The sequence below is a fragment of the Leptosomus discolor genome, chromosome 9 (genome assembly GCF_034619465.1).
Source record: "Leptosomus discolor isolate bLepDis1 chromosome 9, bLepDis1.hap2, whole genome shotgun sequence".
Taxonomy (NCBI): Eukaryota; Metazoa; Chordata; class Aves; order Leptosomiformes; family Leptosomidae; genus Leptosomus; species Leptosomus discolor.
In genome coordinates this window covers 27,068,384-27,091,727 of record NC_141399.1, presented here as the reverse complement: position 1 = coordinate 27,091,727, position 23,344 = coordinate 27,068,384, and the positions used below count along the sequence as shown (strand labels likewise).

Below are 23,344 nucleotides of genomic sequence, written 5' to 3'. Positions count from 1 at the left end.
CATTATAGTGAAGCAACTGTGGTCACGGGTAACGCAAATTTGTTACACATCAAGTTGCAGTGGCAGAGCAGTACTAACCAGCAGGCTGTTGTACATCACAGAGCTAGTGATCTGCTGCCGCTGGCCTGCCGTGCTGCCCACCATCGGGCCTTTGGGCCTGTGCCATGCCACAGGTATGGCTGTGCAGATAGCACTGTGCTGCAGATATCACTTGGCTGCAGACAGACTTGGCCGGCTCATCGTGACAGGGGAGCTTGTCCATGGCTCCAAGCACCACTGCCACTGCCTGTCCTTGTCCTTATCTTGAAGCAGAGCAGCACGTTTTCATATAAACATCATTTTTCTTGGCAGTGGAAGTGGTGAATAGAGTTTACTTCTAGGAAAATCCTACAAAAATGCAAAGCCCACAGCGCCAGGTAACTTCAGCACGGGCTCTTCACAGCGTGCCATGCCCAGAGCAGAGGTTTGCCTGATGCCAAGTTATCTACACTGTTCCCAGTCTCCTTCTCGTGTGACCTCTGGTAAATTGTACTTTAATCAGTACCTTATGGAGCCGAGGGCCTTCCTTACTGAAGTCTATAAAGAACACTTGCGCTGGCATGCTACATTTGAAGTAGCTGGCAGAGCCCTGGTGAGAAATGGCTTTTTTGAGAAAGGATAGTGAGACAAGGCCAGGGCAGGTGCCCAGCTGGCCCCGCACACAGGTGCGGGTGCACTTGGGCAGTCTTTGGGCTGAGTGACTGCCCTGGGAGTTGGCAGACAGGGAAGGAGCAATCTGGGTGTCCATCACCTGCTGAAATGTTAGCTTGTCTCCGACAGAAAAAGGGAATGAAAAGGAAAGGGTGCCAAAAAAACCCCATCAGAATTTACATTGTAGTTGGTTGTTCCTAACACGCTTTTCAAAGAGTGCTGGGCAGCTTTGACCAGGCAGGGAGTTACAAAAGGCTGAGATGCGGGAAGCGCTGATGTGGGTACCCCAGTGACAAGGACTGCAGGAAGAGCCAGGAGCTGCCATGCCAGCTGCGGGGGTGGGGGGCAGCTGCAGTTGTGGCAGCAGGTACAAGGCTGAGGCTGGGATCCTGCAACGTGGGACCTTGAGTTACGAACAAGCAACAGGGACCCTGGACAACCTTTCACACAGTCTCATTACACCCAGGGAGAATTGCAGGCCATGGTTGAAACTTACTGGCAAAAAAACAGGGGAGAAACTAGGGCAACAGCTCTAGAATAGAACTGTTGGTTTCAGTAATGTTTTTTCTTTTTTAAACAAACACATAAGCAATTGAATAAACCCAGAAACTGGAATAGAAGTAACCTTAAATGAAGAAGGCATAGAAAAGCGTTAGAAGGTACTCAGACCTGTCTGATAACCAACCTTATCAGACTGTAGTCTAGTGAATCTAAGTTAACCCTGTACGACACATATCTTAAGGTGCTAACAGCTTGCTTTTAAAGGAAAGGAAAAAGAAGATGGTGCCTATGCATAAACATACCAACTGCTGATTTAAGCTAAAATGTAAAGTTTGTCTGCTTACTATAGAGAACACATGGGGAGATGGGGAAATGGGGTGCGGGAGGGGGAAGGTGAGTCAGTATAGTGGGTGCTCCTGTGAAGGAAAACAGTCTAGCTCTGGGAACAAAAGATAACTGCTAATGAAAAGCTTTTTTTTTTTGAACAGGTAACAGAGGAACTGAGAATCCCCCAAACTTCTGGACTCTTACCAAGGCAATGCCATTTCATCCTCCAGGACTTTTGAAGAGCCCCATTGACCGCTTCAAGGTTATCAGAGGGGGCAGATGGTTCCTATACCTTGGCAGTGCGGCTGAGGGCCACCAGCATTTTCCATTAGCTTCGTCCTAATCATTTTTGTCCTCTCTTTCACCTTACTCTCCCTTTCACTTCACATGGATTCACTTCAGTTGATTTGTGTTTACATAGACCTCTCACATGACTCAGAGGTTACCTCTGCTCCTCTGAGTCATGTAAGAGGATTCAAGGACACTCGCTCCTTTGAAACAGCAGTAGCACTTACTTCTCTGAGCTTGGGGCAAAGTGGTGATCTCTACAACAGGTTCTTGGCATTGCCATGTTACAACACACAATCCATCACGACTTTCGGTGGTCAGCTGGGGAGCTTTCCACCACAAGTCCATTTCTCACTAGCACTCAGTGCAGTATTTTGAGCTTTCACATCACCATCTACGAAGAAAGTGTCAGGTCCCCTCACGGCTCAGATGTGAAGGCCAGCTCCCAGCATGCAATGAGTAAGTGCCCAAAGCCAACCTGGCCCTACCCTGCCAGTGGTGGTTAGTCCCATTCCCACAAGCTTTGATTGTGTGGTGTGTTGAATAATAAGCCTAAACTTCCTTCTTTCTCAGGCTGACAGCTCTGGAAACAGGTGCCAGGCTAACCTGGCATTTCAGTTATTTTTGAAGCAGCAGCAGCTGCCTGAGGAGATCCTCCAGACAGCATTAAAGCTCTCCTCTCTAGAAAATTCAGTAAACAGGTTTGGGAAGTATTGTCACACACAAAAAGAACGTACAAGAAACACAGTAACAGTTTTGCAATTCTTGAGTTTAATTACTTCAACATGTGGGTTTTTCTTGCTATTCAGCCTTCCCCTTTCCATTGCAATCTTTCTTAGGAAACTTGCACAAATAAACACTTTTCCTAGACCAGTACATAAACCAGACAGATACACAAGTTTTTATTTGCAGTTTTCTTAAGCCTTGGTTTCTTAAGAGAGAAAGTGTATTAAAAAACTAGTATGCAACCAGATCAACTCTCTGATGGTGAGATGCACTGAGATCAGAGGACTCCATGGTGGAAGAACATGACAATAATCCATAACAGGAACTACTATTCAGTCTAACCTGTTCAGGAAGTGAGAGTTACAGACGATCAGCCCCTCCAAAAAGTTCATTGTCTGCACAGTGCTGTCAAAACAGCACCGAAGAAAAGTCTGGGTTTTACTGTTTCACCCTTGGCAAACTTGAGGCCTTTGGGAAGCAATTAAAAAAAAACAGAACCCCAGACAGATATGCAATTCATTCATTTTCCCCCTCTCCCTTTAGCTCATGAAAACTTGAGACTACTCAGCCCTTTGTCTCAAGTAGTAAGCAAAAAACTAGAAAAGGCTAGACAAGACATACTTGACAAAAGGCAATTCAAAAGATACAAACACGAAGGGTCACGAGGTAAAGAACAGTTATGGAAGCATGGGAATAAAATGACACTGTGAAGGCATTACACGTATACACACACTCAGTAGCAGAATCCTCCTCTGCAACTCAAAAGATTTGACAATGAAGCACAAATCCAATTAAGAAAGGCCAGTGTAGACAACATGCATTATCTAAGACTTCAGAATATCAAATTACCTTGGATTCTTAAATATAAAAGAACTCCAAACTTAATTAGTTCAGAAACTTCAGAGCGAACAAAGCCTGAAGATAGCCTAAATTCCCAAATTGAAAAAAATGTCAAGTAATTGCAGTGGTAGGAAATATCACGTGATATTATACAATGAGTTTTCTACCTGCCTCCAGGCCTCTTCTAGCCCAAAGTTTCCTATCACACTACAGCAAATTTCAGCTTTATGTGGGCTAGTGGGAGACTGCTACAAACTTGGTATCGGTAAAGAACTTGCTATTCCACTGACACCAGGGGATGATGTCTACATTACAGCTGCTCAAAGTCAGGAAAACAGTGCAGAAAGGAATTTTGGGGAAAGATTTCTTGATTAAGCAGACACTCGTTTTCGTAATTTGCTGTCAAAGGACTCAAATGCACCTAGTTAATTTAGCTTTAAGATTCCACAAGCAGAAAATACAGCAAGAAGTCCAGTATTCATAAAGGGTCAGGTAAACAAGTAGTTACTGAAAGCAGAAGAGAATCATAGAATTATAGAGTATCAGGTTGGAGGAGACCTCAAGGATCATGTGGTCCAACCTTTCTTGGCAGAAGCATGGTCTAGACAAGATGGCCCAGCACCCTGTCCAGCTGAACCTTAAAAGTGTCCAGTGCTGGGGAATCCACCACTTCCCTGGGGAAATTATTCCAATAGCTGATTGTTCTCGTTGGGAAAAATTTTCCTCTTGTGTCATTTGTACCCATTACCCCTCATCTTTTCCATGTGACTCCTTGTAAACAGGGAGTCTCCACCTCCTTTGTAGCCACCCTTTAAATACTGGCACACGGTGATAAGGCCCCCACTAAGCCTTCTTTTCTCAAGGCTGAACAAACCCAGTTCTCTCAGTCTTCTTTGTGGATCATCTTCGTGGCTGTTCCCTGGACCCTCTCCAGCCTGTCCACACCTTTTTTGTGCAGCGGGGACCAAAACTGAGCAGTGTTCCAGGAGTGGCCTCACGAGTGCTGAGCAGAGTGGCATGACTTCTTCTTTGTGTCTCTGCTGGTGACGCCGTTGGCTTCCTTTGCTGCACTGTCCACTCATGTTGAGCTTGTTCTCCACTGGGAACTCCAGGTCCCTCTCCACAGAGGTGTTCCCCAGTCGGGCAGATCCCAGCCTGTGCTGCACTCCTGGATTATGTTTTCCCAGGGGCAAGACCTTACACTTGTTGAACTCCATGAGGCTGCTGTTAGCCCACCCTTCCAGCCCATCCAGGTCTTCCTGCAGTGTGACTCTCCATTCCAAAGTGCCCACTTCCCCACTCAGTGTGGTACCATCAGCAAACTTCATCAGGATACACTTGATCCCATCATCCAGATTATTTATGAAGACATTAACAGCATTGGGCCCAATATTGATCCTTGGGGGACCCCACCTGAATCTTAACGTAATGTCATGTATCAGTGCAAGTTACCTCATGACTCTTTCCCTCCCTGGCTCTCATTTTAAGGGCAGCTGCTGCATTTTGCTAGAGGTGAATCAGTTCTGCTCAAAAGTTCTGAGGACACGTGACCTGTGAGCTAGGTGCAAGTTACCCTAGAAGAACTGCCATGCAATGTGCATGAGAAATCAGCATTATGCAGGGTGGCAAGCACTTCCTACCACAACACCTACAATCCGTGGCAATGGATGCGTGTTAGCATGTTAAAAAGTAATATTCCACAGTTAAAAATGTAATTTTCCATAGGAAAAATGTTCCCTGTACCTAGGAGCAAATCCAGGAATACAAAAGTGATCTAAGCAGATGCAAACAATTGTAGCCACAAACTATCACAAAAAATCTCAAATTAAAACCAAAACTTAAAAAGTATCTTAATTCCAAACAGTAGACAAGCCACTTATTGAAACAGGCTCTCAGAAAGACTAAAACCCATGTTTAAAATATTACACACCACGGTACTATCCAGCTAATAAAAAAAAAAAACAAAAACCAAAACAAACCAAACCATAAACTAAAAACCCACGCAACAAAAAACCCAGCCAAACTTTACAAACAGGATACAAACAGATTTCCTCTTGCAATAAGGATACTGGATAAAAAGTTATGGAATACACTGTGGTATGTTTACAGGGAGGTTATTCTTCCCCTCCGCCCAGTGCCTGCACTCCCACCAGCTCCTGTTTCAAGCTTGTTTTCAGTTTTTCCAGATGTGCTTTTCGCTTGTAGAAAGATCACTTTCATTTGTCTATACAGAATATGACACCCAGGAAGCAGGTGAGAAGAGAGGTCAAAGTTCTTGCTGATCCATGTGTTTGTTGTCACATCACTAAGCCAGTTAATGGATGTTATGTGAGTTCAAGAAGTTTCTATCTCAGAGGCCTCTTCTATGAAGTTAGCAACAGGACTGAGGAGCAAGAGCGGAAAGAGTTTATACTCTCCATTCACATCTTCCGAGAGGAGAGGTGGATCACCCATTCCCAGAGCATCCAGAGGCTCAGCCTGGCTTGCTGAAGCTGCTAGTGGCAAGACAGTCCCGCTCCCTGATGGAGGATGAAGAGCAGGTTTCTCCTCCAGGGCAGGCAGCAGAAGGTCTTTCGGATCCTCCATCTTCCCTGCAGCTTCACTTGTAGGTAATTCTTCAAATAACGAAAGCAGAGGATTGGCCCTGTACTGTATCAGCTGCATATCTGAGGGAAAACAAACAGTTTAAACTCCAGGCTCCTGTGTCACATAGTGAAGATTCCAATTCAAGACAGGGAAAACTTGGGAGGCTGCTTCAAAACTTGGTTCACTAAAGAAAACCATCCAGCTGAGCTCTGACAGACTACACCCACAGCTGCAAGAGGGCAGCTAAGGCTCTGGTGTCTGTTCAGATCAACATCTGAAGCACACTTCAAGTCCCCAACACAGCATGCAATGGCAGCACTGAAGTAGTGAAATGTGTAGCACTGCATTTGTGGGGCTCATGGCCCATACAGCAGATATTTTCACAGGGACATTTGCAGTTCTGCTCCCTATTGTGACCCTCTGACACATATAGGAAAAAGGAAATGGTTAACACCAACATGGGGCACAGGATTGAGCCTCTTAAGATTGAGGCACAGCTTCATCAAGATCAGTGAAACATTTCAGACTTCACAAAAATTTTAAGCCCAGACCAAAGGAGGAGATAAACCATATTACAGGCTACAAAAATTCCATTTCAACACACAGTTTTGGAAGAATTTGGAACTGTCACAGCTCTCGGTGTTCCTTCCTGCCCACCTTTGCTTCCTGATGTTTCTCTCTCATTCACTCCCAGATCTTCAGTGTTCTCTGCCAAGTTTGCAGTCTGAAGCAAAATGAACAGAGTAAGACAGAATGCTTAACAACGACAACAAAATCCAAGTCTTCGCTGACTGATTAACAAAAGTAAAGGTGAAAGGAGGAGGGAAGAGAAATGAAACAGTTGACCAATGAGCCCATTGCTGCACCTGAGGGCCAGCAAACAGGAGCTCTCAGAAGGCACGGTGAAATACAGACAAACTTAACTTACTAAAGCCACACAAGCTTCTGACTAGCAAATATTTATTTTACCTTCCAAACCAGAAGCTTTATTACAGTGATCCTTTTTGGAATAACACTGTTAAGCAAGCATGATTTCATCAATACAGTTAAATTTTGCAAGCACTGCTTGAACACAGGCGCATTTTACCTCAGTTGTGGTCTAAGCTCTTCTGACTGGGAAGTCCTAGTTTAAATATTATTTCAGGACTACAAAATAAATGACACTTGCAAGGTTTTTGGGGTTTTTTAAACAATTTTAGGAACCAGACCAAAAGAAGTAAATTTGCACTGAACTTCTGTATGTCCTCTGAGGAAATTCCATACACATTCAGAATGAATACAGCATATTGCATTAGATTTTTCATTTAGTACTTTTCCTTCAGTCTTCAGACAGACTTAAGACACACAATCTCATCTGAACTATAACTCCAGACCTAGTTATTACTTGGCTAAAAGACATCATGGGAATCCCCGAGGCTAGGAGAAACAAGCCAAGAAACTGTTCTCATACACTTAAGACCAAAAAAAGACAAGATTTTTCTACCCTCATTCTAAACAGAAGGTACAGAACTAATAAGGGAAAAAAAAAATCAGCTGATGCATAGAATATCAGGTTGGAAGGAATCTCAAGGATCATCTGGTCCAACCTTTGCTGGAAAAAGCACCATCTAGGCAAGATGGCCCAGCACCCTGTCCAGCTAAACCTTAAAAATGTCCAATGCTGGGGAATCCACCACTTCCCTGGGGAGATTCAACAGACACCAGTTTGTTTTCCTCTTCCTTATGTTCTCAGGTGTATTTGGAAAGCAAAGAAAATGTTATTCAAAGCAAAGCGACAGTTCAAATCAGCCCACTGAGTCTACTACTGCAGCTAGGAACGTAAGACTTGAAATTATCTTGAGAACCCTCCTAAATTCATATATGCCAACAGTGATAACTGAAAGTATTATGTCAGCAGGACTAGATAAAATGGCAGTTTCATCCTGTGCTATCATCCAGTTCCTGCCTTCAAACTGCACCAGTCAAAATGTAGCTCTCAACATTGTATAAACCCTCCCCCATCACAGGAGCAACTCTTACTCTTACATTTTCCATACCGGGGGAGGTTTCCATCAAGTTCATATCCAGGGCTGGCAGCTCAGGATTAAATGTCTGAAAATAAAAACAGACTGTATGTCATATAATAAGGTTCTTAAAACTTCAGAGAGCTCCTGAAAGGGCAGCAGGATCCAGCACACCACTCCATCCACTGAAACACAGGGAAGGTGGCTCCTCCACAGGCCTACAGTAATGTACTTTCCACCTGTGGCAGTAAACTGAGGTCATGGGAGAAGAAAAGGGCACCATATTTGCCAGTGATTCCAGGTATATGGCTGAGTTTCATTCCATCCCATAATGCATAATCAAACACATAATCAGGATGTGAAGACATATGACAAAGGCTTGAGAAGGAGAAGCAAGTCCAATTTTTTTTTGTTTTCCCTTGAGTAACGTATAACGGAAATACTGTATGAACTGAAAAAGGCTCTCAATGTTACCTTGTACATTGTTAGACTCCTAGAATGACTACGTGTCATTCCACCCATAACTATCCACTTTTCAGGATTTTCCCCTCTCTTGCCATTACAACACGGAATAAATCAGTGAAATTTCATGGTGCAACCTAATCAGTATTTTTCAGAAATAGGAAAAAGTGAAAAGACACTCACATCGCTGAAAGCTTCAGAACCAAAGTTATACTGCTTCCCAGATAACATTGCTTGAAGCTCTTCAAGGCTGGCATCAATGCAATTCAGAAAATCCTGAATTTCTTCTCTAAATAAAGACAACATGATGTAGTACTGTAAGAAACAGTTGGCAATTCCAGAATAGCTTATTGCCAAATGAATGAAACTGCATTTCTTTACCACTTTTCACGGTTCAACTCTTTGAAGGACAGGTACAAGGAAGACTATCTGAACAGCAAGTATAACAAGCGCTATCATATAAAAAAAGCAGTTCCTCCTCCCATACCTACTTCCTCCTTCATTTTAATATCTTTTGTATGTTCTCAGATCCCAGCTTATATACCAGTATATGTTTAAACTAAAGTCTGATGGCTTTCACCTTTTCACCTTATTGCTAATCAATAAGTGATAAGCAAAGGGCTGGAAATAATCTGGATCTGAAGGAACGCTACCTATTTTGAAACATCAGATTGTTGCCAAATCCTACACGTTTCCAAGGACGGGGCAGGACATGTTGGGCAGTGAATGAAGTAGAAAGGAAGTAGCATGCACACACCCGTACTGAACTTCTCACGGCGCTGCAAGCTGCCTCTTACGCTGGAATACTCAGCTACAGCACCAGAGAGTCCAGAGGCATTGCCCCACATTTTGCAGTGCCAATGAGGTAAGATATTACAAGGCCTTCACATTACACCGAGTGCTCCAACACATCATCTCAGTACTTCCCACATGAAGTTAACCACAGCAGAAGAGCTCTCAGGAGAAAGAACTAAAGTCTGTTCCTTGATCCAGCTCACCATGCAGCCGCACAAACGACAGGGCTGCTAAAGCTTCGGGGCCAGCATAGAGCTGGGAACTGGTTAAGCAGCAGCCCTGCTGAGTATGAACCACAGCCCGCGTGAGTCTGACCCTGGGGCAAATCTGATCTGACAACGCATGAGGGAAACAACCCTTTGCAAAAATGAAGGGCAAAGAAAGGAAGTGACAGCAAACCAACATCAGACTACCACCACACAAATCCATATCCAGTTCTCAGGAACAAAGCAGCACACGGTGCCCTCCTGAAAGCACTACTCTTGATCTGCTGTTCGGCAGCACTTGGCAGGGCCAGTCATTAGCCATACAAGGGCTGATGTGACAGACTGACCTCGCCAGTCCTCAGACTGACACATCAGAAGTCAGGCACACTCACTATCAGAGATATGACAGATGAACCTGCTCTGCTTTTAGTGTATGATGTTAACACTTGTCTTTTTCACGACCTACTAACAAAAGGGCAGAAAATTCAGTTCATCGACATTTAAAAAGCTACTTCACTATGTTCTGCTAAACACATCTTCTAAAACTTTGACAAGATCCCACATGACGATGACAGCCTAACATTTTCCAGAAACAAGTTAATACCTGTCCAGTAAAGGATCATTTTGGTTTCCAGAGTTATTCTCATTCAAGATGGAGTCAATCACCGACACGGGGTCTTCTGGAGCATTAGGTTGTGCAGTATGGAGTTCCACAGCAACACCTCCTATTTCACTGGGTTTGCTGACATCGTTTATATGAACTGGTGGGACAGGTTCTGCACAATATAACTCATTTGGCTGAGATACTTGACAAATAGGTAAGCCAGAATCCAGAGCTGCCTGTGTCTCTCTAAAATACAACCCAAAGAGAAAGAACACATAGGAGAATTCATGAACTGTACTACCACTCATTTCAAGTTGAGTATCTCCAATCTTAATACCTAATAAGGTCAAGCCAATCAAGGGTTCAAACCATCAACTGGTCTTTAGAAAAAAAAAAAAGTGCCTTCCTAAAGGCAGATGAAGAATCTCTTATTACAGCTTGTACAGATAGCATGTATCAGAGCAAAACACCCCATCTTCCCAGGCCAAAAGCAGCAAAATAGTATATGGAAATTAGGCAGGAGGGAAACTCCTAACATCACATCTCTGGAAATAAAAGATTCCAAATTGGTCCATATTTCACCCTGGATGTTAGCAACTAAATGGGTTTGCACGAGAATCTGATGCCACACAGAAGAATGCCTTCCCTTCAGTTATGCTTAGCATAATACTAGCGAGAGTAGTACTGAAAGCGGAGGTAAAACTATACATCTTGGTTTGTTTGTTAGGAACCTATATATATTTTGGACTGTTTATTAGTAACCCATATATGCATTCAGGTCCCTGTTCAGTCAGAAAGTTAAGTGTGTGATTATTTGTTGAGTAGACAGAAAAGCCTCAGCAAATTAAACTTCAACTGCCAATCAGCTCTTTGGGCCTTCAGGGACTCCTTAAGAGACATGAGCTCGTAGAAAGCTTTGCTGACCATGACCAATGCTACATGCTGTAAAAAAGACAGGCCATGAACAGGTCTGTCATGAAAAAATAGAGTAAAAATTCAAAGAGGCTGTTTCTCAGAATTCATATGGATCCCTTACACTAACATAACCACCTGGTTAACAACCTAAGCATAAATATTCCCACATCCTTTAAACATACCTGGCTCTGCCACTTGTGTGTGCCACAGCAAGGAGACCATCAGTGGCATTTTCAAGGGTATCGGTGATATCTCGAATGATGAGACCTGTACTATTTCCATCCTCATCATCTGCATGATGCTCAGAAAAAGCCATCTGCCGGATACAGCAAAGAGAATGAGTAAACCCAAAGGTCTGCCTTTTTTGATGTTGAAGCTCCGTCCTTCTTGCAGCTTCTCTTTTCTGTTCAGATTTCATCTACGACTAGTTGTACTGATTTGCATGATTTTACAAAGCAATGCTTTAAAGCTGCCCATTTCAAACCCGAGTGCATTTCATGATAAGATTATGGTAACATAGTTATAAGGAAGACTTCGAGATCACTGTATATCATCCTGTCCACCCCACTGTCTCTTTCCCCGGGAAGACTTACTGCTTGGCCACTCTCCACAGGTATGCGAACATACTGACGACTGTATTTGGAAGGTGAAGCGCCTGCAGCATCCGTTAGAGACCTGAGACAAAACACAGCTTTAGTACGTAGTTCTGCAGAAAAAAAACACTGTAGCAATGCCAAATATGTGCAGTAATGGTAAAAACAATCATTCTTCCCCTTCTCAGGAAACTGGCTTTTGGAAACATTTTTTAGTACGCATACTGCAGACACGTTGCATTCTAAACACGCTTTTTGTTTTGAGTAAGTCAGTCGCATCTGCACGTTTTCAAAGAGTTACCATTTCTGATAACTGTGCCCCTCGAAATTTAAAACGTATCGTATATTCTCTTCCGACCCATTTTTCCAGTGATAAAGAGGGGGAAATCTTTATTTCATGCTTTATTCAACTTCCCTCAGCTTTCTCAAGTTTGAATGTACAAGTGATTGAAATATTCTTCATACATCTTAAGAAAAATATCTTGCTTCTAGAAGCTGATTTATCCCTACCAATAATTCACATCTGACACTGATTGGTGACCTATCCAGTAATTACCTTTTTCTTTTGACCCCAACAATATAATTTCCTCGCATCAAACTTAGTATAAATTGAAGAATCTAAAAAGTAAAAACAAAAAACCAAAAACAAGTGGTCAGCATAGCAATCCTAACATTAAATTATTAATTCAGATCTTACTACAAAATTATGTAGTTATGCAATGCAACTTAATAGGTAAATTAAAAAAGTCATTAGTGTTCATGTCTTAAAAACCAAAATGATGGTTACAAATGTCATTGAAAAATTATCCCACCTGGACTTTTTTTTTTTTTTTTAAATTAATACAACATCACAGGTTGCTAGAGGATTCCTGACCAGAAACAGCTGAGGGATAAACCAGAGAAAATGTGTTCCAGTGCAGAAGCTCCTATAGTTTCTGGGTTCCAGGTTGACTTCTTGAGCAGTCTAAGTCTGTCTTGATCCAAGATCTTTCAGACTCCATTCCATGTGCCTGCAATCTCATTTTAGGCTCCTGTTACCATACACTGCCTCCAGCCCACGTTTACCCCATGTCAGCTTGATTTACTGCTTTCTCACCAAATAATAATCACTGGGATTTCAAACACATTGAAATCCTTTTCACTATGACTTCTCCTTAGTATTTTGCTCGTGGTTCTTTGCTGTGCTACTTCTAGGACACTCAGGAACTGTGAACATTTTCTTTATGCTGTATTAATAAGCCTGTTCAGCTCTGTGTCATTTGTCATTCTACATAAGCAAAGAATGCCGTCAAGTGTCACAGAGGCAGGAATAAGGATGGTAGCACTGAAGATGCTGCAATGGTACCTTAGACAGCAGCTTCTGTTGTTGACTGTGCTTCTGCCTTAGAACTGCCACTTCTTTCCACAGGGCCTTATTTTCTCTGCAATGCAGAATAAATCAGAAGACAGAGGATGAACAGAGTTTACTTTATATGCTTTAGTTTTACAGCTTTCAGACTTTCATGGTACCTTGCAGGACCAATGGCAACACTCCTTCCGTGGATAACTAACAATCAGCTAATCCAATCCACTAGTATAAACTCTGGGTCAAATTCACTCAATTTTCCATCAGACAGGACCAAACACTCACTAATAAAGACATCCTTGACCTCTGCTGCTCTATCAATCATCTCGATCTGAGGTATGCCTTCAAAGCCTCAGAATAAAGACCTGGTGTTCGGAAACAGGCTGAGTGTAACACAGACCACGTCAGAACAGTTTCAAAGTTTGTGCTTGAGGGGTTTTTTTGTTTGTTTGTTTCTGTTTTTTCAAAGGAACAGAGAGAGTACAGTGAAGGTATGTCCTGAACTTTGGTCGATACCTGCTTGCATACCAATGACTGAACAAATTACCAGTGCCTGTTCAGAAACAACCTGAGTGACCAGAGATGAGGACGTGCAAAGTCCACTTTCAATTAGACAGAAACCCAAAGACTAGTTCTCCCTCACTGCACCCAACCCTGTTTTGTGTTTAGCAAATATGCTTTTATCACCCTAAAAAACTACTACAGGTGATGGCAACGAAAATGAAATGTCAAGATAGTCAACAAACTCCCAGTCTTAATCTCTGGTCTGTAACTGGAGAAATATATATATATCATAAAACCAAACAAGATTCAGAATGTTGTGTGGGGTGGAATGGGGATTCTTAGGAAAAAATATAGCTTCACCTGTTTCCAGTTCAAATGAGACCCACATTTAGAGTCAAGCTCCATTAGATATAAGCAACATTCAATGTGTAAGTGCCTCTGAAACAGATGGAGTCTACCTCTTCATGTTAGCCAGTCTGACATCCATGTTGTTCTGCTGCTCTCGCATTTCCTGGACTTCAGAGAGTACTTTGTGCAAATCCTCTGTACAGACCTTTAGATCCTCAGTTCTTACTGTAGATACCTAAAATAGGAGCAGGTTGTGCATGCTTTACTATGAACAGTGCCTTGCATACTCCTTTCTACAGGAAGAGTGTAGTCTGTAGAAGAACAGGTACAAACTCCATGAAGATTAGGTAACACTATAATTCTTGTATCACAGAACACCCCAATTGCCACAGATGACAGTCTACTCTGTATGAAAAAAACAAGATGCCAATGAAAACAAGAGATTAGCACTTTGTACATGTAGACAGTAGGTGTACCATTGTAATTCATGATAAAAACCCACCACAGATTGAAAACGGCCTTCCCTAGGGAGTTCTCTCTGACAGGTCTGGTGACAGCTTGCCCTCTAGTGTTGAAGAGTAAGACACCAGCCAAAAACAAAACAGAATTGATAGTGGAGTAATAAGATGATACTTCCTTTTAGGTGGAGGTAAATCTGCCAGCACAGGAGTAACAAATTTCCATGAAGTTACTGGGGCAGAGGGAAGGTGTCTAATTAGATGTATCCTACCCAATTTGAAAATTTGTCCCACATCACTTGATTTGCAGATTCTCATACTGGCATTTTCTCTATTACCTCTCTGCTCACTGATATTCCAAAATTATGGAGACTTGTCTCCAGAAAGTCAGAGTCCAAACTGCTCTTCTGCCCACAGCAGAATCCACGAATGCCACCTCTTCAAACGATGGTGGAAGAGTCATCAGAAAACAAAAAGTTCACTCTCCTCCCTACACTTCCATATTAAAAATTTTCTAATTCCTTCAGCAACTGTCTCTGCAGTGGTGGCACTGATGGCTAACATACAATTCGGGATTTTGAAAGACAGGTCTGATGCACCCCATGTCTGAATGACACGTCCAGGTTTTGTGGGCATAGTTTTAAAAATCATTAGCTGTATACTGACCTTAATTGAACGAAGTGGAGTTGCACCAAGTAACCACCAGATGTCCCTTCCGACCTACAACATGCTATGGCTTTTCTTATTGTTCTACTAAATTTCAAGGGGGAGGTGAAAGCACCTGGGATTGGCCCATTGAAGTTCCAGATAACTTCCACAGAGGCTGGCTCACAGATCCCTCTTTTTCAAAGGAGAATGGGATGGTCAGAAAAGGACCCATGGTGTTATAAAAGAACACCCCATCACTTCATGATGAAACAGAACTTAATTGTTATGTAATCACTCCACAGAAACAACTACTTTCTTAACATAATCTACCATTACAAAGGATGGACTGAATGGCCTGAGAGTCCTCTCCATCTACATTTTCAGATGCTTTGCTATTCGTTGTAGATAGCGTCTTATGCTAAGGTACATGAGTCTTATCCCAAATGAAATTCAGGGCCATCTGATTTCTCTTCAGCATACCACCGCTCCACGGGGAAGACACCCAAAAGATGCAGCCAGCAGGTGGAAATTTCAAAGGCAGTCAGCCCGCCCCTAACAAAGGGCCAAACTAAAACATTCTGCCCAAGTGCAAGAACTGCTCTCTTCAGAGTCTCTAACTAGATAATAAGGATGCCAAGACCAAAGCACACCAGCAGAGCTAACACTAGAAGGGAGTACATAAAGGAAGTCCTGCACTTAAACTCGCATTCCCATCAAGAGGCTTGAATCCAGTTTGCAGCAAGTACTGAAATATGACTCCATTCCAGACAGTAAATGAGTAAGAAAAGCTAATGGATGTTTGGCAAAAAAATCACTAACATTTCCTATGGAATAAGAGTATGTTTCACCAACCTATTCAATAGTTTCATATGAAGGTCCTCGGCACTAACTAGAGCTTTCGTCTTTCCATCTAGAATACTCCACCCAGCGCAACAGTCCTGGGATACATGGTGCCATACACAATGCCGTCAGCTGACTGCCCCAGCATACCAGCAAGCAAGGTGTGCAAGCCAAGACAAGTTAGCGATTACAGCACCTGGGAAAAGCACGGGCTGAGTCAGAGAAGCAACTGTACGTCGATATTTAATCAGCTATGATTCTGAGAGAGACGGTGCAGTGAAGGATCAATCAAAACACAATTGTGGCTTGAGCCTACCCTACACTTTTATTAACTTGGGCAATGTAGCTACCACATTATGACATTCTAAAGAAAAGATTCTGCAGTTCAAGTGTCAACATGATGTATCATGATACTCTTTCTCTGGCAGCCAGGATATTATGGGCTGTAATGTGCCAAGAGGACAAATATCTGTGCGGAAACAGGTCAGACAAAGCCTGAATGTACAAAAGAAAACTGGGAAGTGCTAATAAAGATGAAGCTTAGTAGCAACGTAGTTTTGGAGGAACAATGTAAATTATGCAAACTTGCCCAAACCAACTGATTACTGATGCCTTTGCTAAATGCCAGTGAGCACCAAACAGGAATGTATTTTCTTTTACTTCTTTCCCTTTGTGACTTTTTCCAGCTCTGCTATGCTGGCAGAATCGAAGACCGTGCTAAGATGTAAGCAGGTACATGAACTCTCTGTGGAAAAAGGGCTCTAGTTTGACAGCAATGAAGAATGCGGTCCTACTCCAACGCATTGCTGCACAACAGCAGGGTGTGTTTTGTCTAAGAGCTGGCATGAGGAGGCCAAGCCAAACACTAGCCTGGCATTCAGGAGGGAGTTACAAAGGCTTGCATCATGATGTGCAGCCTTGGTTCCCATGGAATTTCTTAGCTCTTGCTAAGCTACTTCTCATAACAAAGTTGTTGTGGTTTAACCCCAGCCAGCGGCTGAACACTATGCAGCTGCTCACTCACTCCTCCCCGCGATCTGCCCCCCGGCCAGCTCCCCCAGTTTCTATACAGGGCATGACGTTCCATGGAATGGAATATCCCTTCAGCTAGTTCGGGTCAGCCTTCCTGGCTTCTTGTGCACCTGCTTACTGGCAGAGCATGGCAAACCGAAAAATACTTTGCTTACGATAAGCATTACTTAGCAACAACTAAACCATCAGCGTGTTATCAACATTATTCTTGCACTAAATCCAACACACAGCACTGTGCCAGCTACTAGGAAGAAAATTAACTCTATTCCAGCACAAACCAGGACAAAAGTGAAGTAAATACATGCTTAGACTGTACCTTGCGCTTGATGTTTTCCAGTAAATGTGCCTTCCCTTGCTTGAAGAAAGGGTGCTGGAACTCAATGACTGAACTTCTCTCTGCTGTAACCATACCATTCTCCAGAGCAATCACTTTCCTGAAACCATCTGTGGAGAGGTATGAACAAAGTCATTTTCTTCAGTGCAAAGATGACTGTTACAGCACACAGCTAAAGAAAACCCCAAAGCTACTGAAATACCTACAGCACTAGAGTTACTGAGAGCAGGAACTACAAAAACCAACCAAAGTAGCTCTTCTTTGGTGCTCAGCAATTTGACTGCTCCGATCTTCACAGCTAGAGAACGCGTCAACAATACCATCAAATGACCTGGCAGGCTGTATGAACAGCGTGCATGGCAGAGGCCAAGCTAGCGTCCTCAAGCAAGACAGTGACATCCAAATAATCACAGAGGTTAGTTGGAAACGAGATTTTCTAGGACATCTTGAATAAAATCTTGCCCCAGTGGAAGCGGCAGAACAGTGCACTTTCCCTTTCAGGCCTATAATCCCAATCAACTACGTACCAAAACAAACACCATCATGCACCACCAGGGCCTACAGAATAAAGCAAGGAAGAGAAATTCATTCTCAGCCTATGCAAATACATGCACATAGGGTGCTTTCTCCACACCAGACTGCCTGCATGAGACAAGACATTGCCAGCTCTATTTCCATCGCTGCTTCAAGATGGAAAACACAGTTGACAGTTCAATCCATATCTCTCCTTGTTCAAGTTTTCAACACAGTTAATGTATTCCAGTTTCACTGCACCTATCACAGCGCTGTCATTAGAAAACTTCACTTGAAGCTAGGATAGGTCCAGCAGGAAAAGGCTGCCATTGCACTGCGTGTCTTCACAGGAATACTTGCATTTCAGCATCTACCCTCGCTACAAGGCAACTGGTAATAGTTTGTTTGCATTATCCATTGACACTCAAGTGATGGAATCTCAACACTTGACACAAACAGCAGCATCCACCCTATGTCAAGAGGCTAAAAGTATGCTTTCTCTCCCATGTCTGACAAAATCTAAATAGGCATCAGCTAGAGAGACCAGGTAAACCTACTGGGCAAGGACAGAGTTCCTCCCCCTCACTCTGAGGGGAAATTCCAAGTAAGGCAGACATCTTCTATGCGGTTGGTACCGTCACTCAGCCCATAAGCTATCTATCACAGGGCAACTCTTTCTGCTGTGTGTTGCAGACCTGCACATTGTACTACGGCTTTGAATTACCACCTCACTCCAGCTTCTTTGCCTGTACAAGTTGTGCATATGTTATATAACGGCTGCTATATGATGCTCACAAGTTGAGCACAGAAAGCATGAGAAACTGTGCCCAGCTCGATCTATCAGAATGACTAATCTTGTTTCAACCTAGTGATGCAGGCAATAGTATGATCTAGGCCATTTTTTTCATATACTGGATGCACGGGTGTAGATGCAGCCTTTGCTCCTCTAGGTATGCATAAGATTGCTGTTGCCATGACCATTAACACGACTGCTGGAACCCACTGAACTCTGCCCCAGCTTTAGGTACCAGTACATGAAACAATATTTTTATGGTCATTGCTCAAAAGGACTCAGAGCTGAAACACAGAAAACAAAGACTAAGCTAAGCCCTACTGTTCCTCTTTTCTTTTGCAGAGCAAGCTCAAGACCAGAATCCAGGTTTTCAGGGATGAAAGACCTGCCAAGTCAACTGGTTAGTTTAAAGAAATTCAAATCGATGCCATTAGCAATGAACTTGGCAGAAAGAACCCATGAGAACAGCTGAAGCTTACACATGTTAAGCTGTCGTATGAAGCTGGAGATATTGTTGTGTTTGAAGTACTTGGGGAGTAGCTCCTTGGCAAACCTCTGCTCATCCAAAATGCAGAAGTTCTCACCGTTCTAGAAAATAAGCAGAAGTAACAGTTGGAGAACAAGCACAATTTTTCTAAGGTGTTGCTCATGAATCAAGACCATAAATCAACAGAGACAGTTCCTACAACAGGGAAGGGCAAAACACTTAGCAAAGGGAATTGTCTATGTGAGAACTTCTGAGTCCTACTGCACTAAAAAGTTTGAATCCAAAACCACAGTCATATGGAACACTCCTATCGAATGGGGGATTTTTTTAAAGCTCTGAAGCTTTTAATCTTAATCCAAAGAAAAACTGCTCTCAAAACCCATGTATCTGCTGTTCTCTTCATTCACAGGAAACATAAATATTGCTGAAGCACAACGGAATTCATGCCACTAGAGGGCTTTTATCTCCCTCGATCAGAGCTGCTCAGCTCCTGACGAGATTCTTCCATTGTACGCACTATGTCACCACCAAAAATAAACAAGAAACATGGCAGAGTTACTAAAAGTTCAGACAACACAACCCAGCGGTGAAAAAGGGTAACTGTGACATAACAGCTCCAGATTCATCACATTCTCCAGTTCAAACTTCCTGACACCGGGCAGATCTTTGTCTCACTTTTATGCTCTTCACAAAGAGAACAAAAATAATGCTTCTTTTCATCTTTGCCTTCGTCAAGGCCAAACCTCTGAAAAAAGTGGAGAAAATCCTCCCCCGGAGGATTAAAAACTGACAGGGAACAAACCCCGCCGCCGTGTTTCTGCTAGGTGTCTCACCGCCCTGCTACGCCCGGGGCAGGCGGCCCAGCAAGGCCGACCCTCCGCATCTCGGCGAGAAAAAAAAACTAAAAATTAATTACTTCTTGAAGTGTCTTTTCTACCGAGAGTCACCGCTTTGAGCTAATTACCGTAATTTGAAATATTAACACTCGGAGGTACTCCGTCGCGCGCCGCCCGGTCCCTGGGCAGCCCCGCGGCGGACACCGGGGCACAACGCGGCCCCGGCGCCGCCCGCGCCCTTCGCCCACCCCGTCCGCCCTTCTGCCGGTCCCTGCCCGCAGCGGGGCTCTCCCCGCCAAGCTGCCGGGCCGCACTGCCACCCCCGCACACGCACCTCCGCCGTGGGGGCGGCCGCTGCCCGGGGCCGGGCGGAGGTCTCGGGGCGCCCCAACCCGCCGGCTCCCCAGTGGATCAAGGGGCCCTCCCCAGCCACCACCCCCGGCTCCGCAGCGACCCGCCAGGCCCCGCCGCCGCCCCCGGTCCCGCTCCCTGCGGCGCGGCCGCCGCCGCTCCCCGCCCTGCCCCCAGGGCCCCGCAGCCCCGGCCCAGCGTCCCCGCCACGCCCCTCGGGACGCCCGGCTCCGGCCCGCCACCCGCTCTGTGTCGCCCCGGCCTCCCACCCCGCGGGCGGCAGAGCGCAGCTGGGCCAGGGCCCCGCGGGCCGCCCTCACCCTGCCCCAGCAGATGACGTCGTCGCTCTGCGGGTCCTCTACCAGCGCCCAGAGCTTGGCCAAGAAGCCGGGCACCGGGGCGGCGCCGGGGGCGCCGGGCAGCGCCGGCCCTTCCCGCATCCTCGGGCCGGGCCGCGCTCTCGTGCAGCGGGCAGGGGCGGGCGGGGCGGACAAGGGCGGCCGTGACGCTACACGGGGCGTCGCCTCCGGCCGGGGAGCCCGCTCATTGGTGCGTGCCGCCCAACCCCGCCCCCTCGCCGGCCCGGCGGCTGCGAGCGTGACTGTTGTTGTGCTCCCGAGGGAGCGCGGCGCGGGGCCCCGTGACATCACCGGGCGCCTTTAAAGGGGCCGCGCTGCCCGCCGCGCCCGTGCTGTCCCCGGGGAGGGCCTGCTGCCGGGGCTGGGCCGGGCGCTGGGCCGCGCCGCGTCCTGCCGCACCGCGCCCTGCCCGGCAGGTAGGTGCCGGCGCCCACGTGCTGCAGCTCTGTGCCCTGTGCCGCGCTCCGGGGCTCGTCGCACCAGGGCCCGAGCCCCCACCCGGCGGGGCCAGCCCGCGGGGCACCGAGCCCGGGGCGGGGGGCGGTGGTCTGGCGGGGCTCCGTGTGCGCGGCTGGGGCGCGGCCCGCAGGTGCCTGGCGGCGTGGCGTGGCGTGGCGTGGAGCGGAGCGGAGCGGCCCACCCCCTGCGGGCAGGAGGGCGGCGGGGAAGCTGCCGTGGGGAAGCTGCCGTGGGGAGTGCGGGGCCCTGGGGCGGGGTCCGGCGCCCCGCGGGGCGGGCCTGCGGGAGCGGGTGGCGCTCCGGGCCGGGGCCGGGGCTGGGGCTGGGGCCGGGCCGGGCCAGCCCGCGGGGAGCCAGGCAGCGCCCGATTTTACAGCCCAGACTTTGTCCCCGCTGGCCCCTGCCGCCCGCACTCTGCAGGCTGCCGCCGCCGGAATGGCTCCCGGCTGACGCTTTCCCCTTCCCGCCCAGCCCACGTCCAGCCCTGCTCTGCAAGTAAGGGATGAAATGGTTTCCTTCGTTCCTTTAATAACTTTTTTTCCTTTCTTTCTTGAGCAGTGGTTTCTCTGCAGTCAGGTGTCAGGAAAGAACCCCGCGTTCAGTCTGTCTGCCTTGATAAAAAGCGAGTTGGTTAGCTATCAAACGACTGAAATCTATTTTTCTGCCCATTTGCAACTTCTGTAGTATTAGTGAAGCGAGAAAGGGAAGTTCTAGGAGTAAGGATTCTGCTATGAAGTATCAGTGTTCAGGGATGAATGTAATACAAAGTTTGGCTTGGTGTTTTTCTTTTATTTTCTTAAGGCATGCATTTGAAGGAAAATTTAACTTATTTGAAAGGAATTCAAGGTTGTCAATTTCCTTCACCTTGCACTAGTAGATTAACTAAATGGTGATTAGTCATTGTAAAGAGACTGTGAGAACAGGATCAGTCTAGCCTGCTGCACCTTCACTGAGTGATGTTGTTTTCTGTCCTCTAAAATTGCCACAGAGGTATGTGCAATGTTGTGATCAAACTCGAACCTGAGGTCCAGGTGGGACTTTTGTAAAGCCTCAGTAAGGCTGTCCCAAAGACTCTGACCTTGTTTTTTTCAACACCAGAGCACTTTCAAGAGGCATTTAGATTGCCATGACTTCTGGCTGCGTCTGATTTATCTGGTAAGTTTACTGATACTGCAGTGCGGAGCTTTGATGCAGTAAGCAGGGGTCTGCTACGTAGAATTCGTGGGCTGACGCAGTGGGGATTTGTCTCAGTAGGCAGTTTTCACAACCAACTTTTGAGTTGCTGTTTGCCCTTGGTATAAAGTCTAAGCTTTGCCCTTTCCCAGGATTTGATGTTGCTTGCAAAAACCATTAACGTAAGAGGACATAAAGATTAGCCCTTACTGAGTGCCTTGGCTCAGCGGCTCCCAGTCCTCAAGGATTGCCACTCTGCACACTGGGCGTGCTTTCCCCAGAAAGCTGCTCCTACATACTTTGACCCGAGTTGACAAGAAGGTCACTTCTTTGGCTGAGAGCATCCCCTCGCCCTTCCCAGCAGGGTGTGCACCAACAGGATGGAGGTTTGGGGCTGAAGGCTGGTGCCACCAGCTTTGTCTTTCCCCATTGCTGTCACCACTGCCTTTTGCTGGTACAACATGTGCGTGTGGAACAGCACGGGTACAGCTCTCCCAATGTCCTGCTTTGAAAGCCCTTTGCTGGTGCAGGGCGAGCGGGTCAGTGCAGGTATTTCACCTCCCTGTGAGCAGCCCCAGTTATGGGACAGCAGGAGCAGGGAGCGAGGGCGGTGAGGGCAGTGGGCAACGCTTAACAGCGGGGCTGAGCAAGCACTCTAGGAAGGGGCTGTCTGTACCAGAGTTTCTTCAGGTGTGTGACCAGGACCTGCTGAAGGGCTTGCTGCTGGAGCAAGCTGTACTGTGGTGATGGATCAAAACCGTCTCGGATTTAGAGAGATCCCTACAGCCCCCTTTTGAGAAAGGAGGGAAAGAAGCTTTGTCCAAGTTGAGACTTGCTTTCTCTCAACTTCTCAATTTAGTGACTGTTTGGAATCAGTAATACGTGGTTATCATTAGCTTCCGAGGACAGTACAGCATGTTGGGAAATCAGAAATACAGGTCTGGAAGTGGACTGAATAGGTATTTATCCGTTGCCACCTGCTGGGGTTGAATCCTGTATATCGGGTACCGGATGTGGTAAGAGATTTCACAGCTTCTCTGGGAAAGCTGTTCCAGTGTGATGCTGTGCTAGCAGAAAGCTTATAGAATATCCATGTTTGCTGCAAATAAACCAGATATGTTCATGTTGCTGTTACCAGAGACAGGGGAGAATAAATAATGGCTGCCTCTCTATAGAACCTTTCTGTGTTTGACATGGTATTATGTCATCATCCCCTTCTTTTTGAAGTTAAAGAAAACTGATTTCTTTGAGCTTTCTTGCTAGATCACATTTTTCTAATTCTCTTGCTTTCTGTTTCTCTGCTGAACATTTTCTAAGTTGCTGTTACG

At 45.7% G+C, this 23,344-nt stretch overlaps 1 protein-coding gene across 1 annotated transcript; it reads right to left on the bottom strand.

Moving 5' to 3' along the window:
• Positions 1–2,554: 2,554 nt before the first annotated feature.
• LOC104351520 (heat shock factor protein 3) lies at positions 2,555–20,480 on the bottom strand. The gene is made up of 13 exons (XM_086470028.1): positions 20,346–20,480; positions 18,831–18,939; positions 17,028–17,155; positions 13,844–13,968; positions 12,882–12,957; positions 12,093–12,154; positions 11,537–11,618; positions 11,126–11,259; positions 10,029–10,274; positions 8,607–8,712; positions 7,984–8,049; positions 6,616–6,682; positions 2,555–6,038 (listed from the first exon to the last, which is right to left on the bottom strand). The coding sequence occupies exons 1-13, from the start codon at positions 20,463–20,465 to the stop codon at positions 5,707–5,709; spliced, it is 1,653 nt and encodes a 550-aa protein (XP_086326154.1). The 5' UTR covers positions 20,466–20,480; the 3' UTR covers positions 2,555–5,706.
• Between the last annotated feature and the right edge of the window lie 2,864 nt (positions 20,481–23,344).

What these genes read in the sequence shown, in the direction of transcription:
- LOC104351520 (XM_086470028.1), bottom strand. Translation starts at nt 20,465, where the DNA reads ATGCGGGAAGGGCCGGCGCTGCCCGGCGCCCCCGGCGCCGCCCCGGTG. An exon ending in GTTGGGGTCAAAAGAAAAAG is followed by an intron (nt 11,619 to 12,092) that starts GTAATTACTGGA and finishes GTTTTGTCTCAG; the next exon opens with GTCTCTAACGGATGCTGCAG. An exon ending in CACACAAGTGGCAGAGCCAG is followed by an intron (nt 10,275 to 11,125) that starts GTATGTTTAAAG and finishes GTTGTATTTTAG; the next exon opens with AGAGACACAGGCAGCTCTGG.